This window comes from Babylonia areolata, chromosome 1 (genome assembly GCF_041734735.1).
Source record: "Babylonia areolata isolate BAREFJ2019XMU chromosome 1, ASM4173473v1, whole genome shotgun sequence".
NCBI classification, from domain to species: domain Eukaryota; kingdom Metazoa; phylum Mollusca; class Gastropoda; order Neogastropoda; family Buccinidae; genus Babylonia; species Babylonia areolata.
The window spans coordinates 75429218-75431717 of record NC_134876.1 but is presented as its reverse complement, the minus strand read 5'-3'; the positions used below and the strand labels follow the sequence as shown (position 1 = coordinate 75431717).

Below are 2500 nucleotides of genomic sequence, written 5' to 3'. Positions count from 1 at the left end.
ACAATACAATACAATACAATATGTTGGTGTGGTACATGGTGAGAGTTATTTACAGATGATCTGAGCATTGCCTGCACTGCCCGGGTTTGGCTGGCTATTCATCACTGAACGTGCCCCGTACAATGAATACATCATCACTGTACGTGCCCCATACAATGAATACATCCTTCACTGAACGTGGCCCATACAATGAATATATCCTTCACTGAACGTGGCCCGTACAATGAATACATCCTTCACTGAACGTGGCCTATACAATGAATATATCCTTCACTGTACGTGGCCCATACAATGAATACATCCTTCACTGAACGTGGCCCATACAATGAATACATCCTTCACTGAACGTGGCCCATACAATGAATACATCCTTCACTGGACGTGGCCCATACAATGAATACATCCTTCACTGAACGTGGCCCATACAATGAATACATCCTTCACTGTACGTGGCCCATACAATGAATACATCCTTCACTGAACGTGGCCTATACAATGAATATATCCTTCACTGAACGTGGCCCATACAATGAATACATCCTTCACTGTACGTGGCCCATACAATGAATACATCCTCACTGAACGTGGCCCATACAATGAATGCATATTCACTGTACGTGGCCCATACAAGAAAAACATCACAGACTACGTGAAAGCCACAAACACTTGTCTAGGTTGAGCTCGCGTGTGTTGGTTGTTCTGGTCCGACATCGTCATCGTAAAGACAAGAAGAACGTCAGTGGTGACGTCAGACCCACAGGAACATGTTTTGGGCTGTTTGTTTTTTTCGCGCACGTATATATATATATATATATATATATATATATATATATATATATATATATATATATATATGTGTGTGTGTGTGTGTGTGTGTGTGTGTGTGTGTGTGTGAGTGTGTGTGTGTGTGTGTGTGTGTTGTTGTTGTTGTTGTTGTTTTGTTACACACACACACACACACACACACACACATTTTTCATAAAGTGAACAGTCTGGGTAGAGTCACATAATGTTCATCTAGTCTGACGTCATTACAAAGTCATCAGTGACGTCAAAACCATCAGGAAGCTTATTTTGCTGCTGCTGCTGTTGTTGTTGTTGTTGTTGTTTTCCACAGCTTCACGACATCATGACAAGTTTGGATGAGATCATCCGTTAATTATAGCACATTCATCATGGAGAGATCACCAGCAATAAGGACAAAACCATCTCGTTCTTGCACCGATGCAATGGCATTACTCCTAAAACTGCTCATTCCGAGTCCCCCCCCACATACACAGCCACACGCAGGTTCGTCCGTTGCCTGAGTTCCCATTGTCGACAGGCAGGCAGTCCACAGGGGGGCAAGAAGTGTTGATACACCGACATGGGTACTTATCCATCCACCCGTTTTGCATTTGGTGGTGTTGGCACAACAGGTGTCTGTTGTGAAGACGATGGAGCAGTAGTGCTGCTGCTGCTGCTGCTGCTGCTGCCAGTAGAATCAGTCTCCAGTCACTCCATCTGGCCGCACAGTTCACACAGATGCACAGATGATCACGTGACTGGGTCAGTGCAGCAAGTGACTGCCTCACATGACTGAAGTGGACACTGTGCGCGCGGGCTGAATGAACGTTCGTTTGACGTTTTAATGGGGTGGTGGTCACAGTCTTATTAAGTGCAAGTTAAGACAAACTGCTTGGTACAATAGTGTTCTTGTTAATAATCATCCATCGCAATGATCCTCTCTCTCTCTCTCTCTCTCTCTCTCTCTCTCTCTCTCTGACGTAAACACATACGCAGGGCAGTCTAAAGGGGTGCTCTTTGTAAAATTACCAACATTCAATGGATCATTTTGAACCCCTCTCCCCCGACCACACACTTCATTTCACCCTCTCTCTCTCTCTCTCTTCCTCCTTCCTTCCCCACTCCCTCCCGTCCCCCCTCCCCTCCCCCGTTCCCCCTTATGATAGATCCCCAACCCCACCTAACCACTATATGGTAGAGCCTCCAACACTTACACACACACACACACACACACACACACGCGCGCGCGCGCGCGCGCGCACGCACGCACGCACTCACATACACATAGACGTGAGGACAACAACAACCACAACTACAACTGTTACTACGACTACTAATACAACTACAACTACCACTACTACTACTACTACTACTATTACAACTACTATTATACGACGTGCTGCGGCAAAGTCGCCGTCAGAGACTGCAAATGTTCCGCACACTCCGCTTGTAGGAACTTGTTGACGTCATGCCGGCCGATGCTGCGCAGCGCACGCTGGAAGGCTGCCACCGTGGCGCCCTCTAGGCGGCCCCAGTCATGCAGCAGCTGCCGGTAAGGGGCTCTGAGGTCGCCCCGCCGACTGCCCAGACTCCGCGCCTCGAAGGTGGCGATCTTGCCGCTGTTGTAACCTGTTAATAACAATAATAATAATAGTGGTATTAAATCTAGCGCTGACTCTTGTGCGTGGACAAATCAAAGTGCTTTCGCACCAGT

General features: G+C 47.1%; 1 protein-coding gene across 2 annotated transcripts in view; it reads right to left on the bottom strand.

Moving 5' to 3' along the window:
• Window positions 1-2039: 2039 nt before the first annotated feature.
• LOC143293578 (tumor necrosis factor receptor superfamily member 16-like) overlaps window positions 2040-2500 on the bottom strand; it is a 63983-nt gene continuing 63522 nt past the window's right edge. For both annotated transcript variants that reach the window (XM_076604595.1, XM_076604605.1), the window contains one exon: window positions 2040-2415. In XM_076604595.1, the coding sequence (XP_076460710.1) occupies window positions 2174-2415 (242 nt within the window). In that variant the 3' untranslated portion in view covers window positions 2040-2173. The remainder of the gene's footprint in view (window positions 2416-2500) is intronic.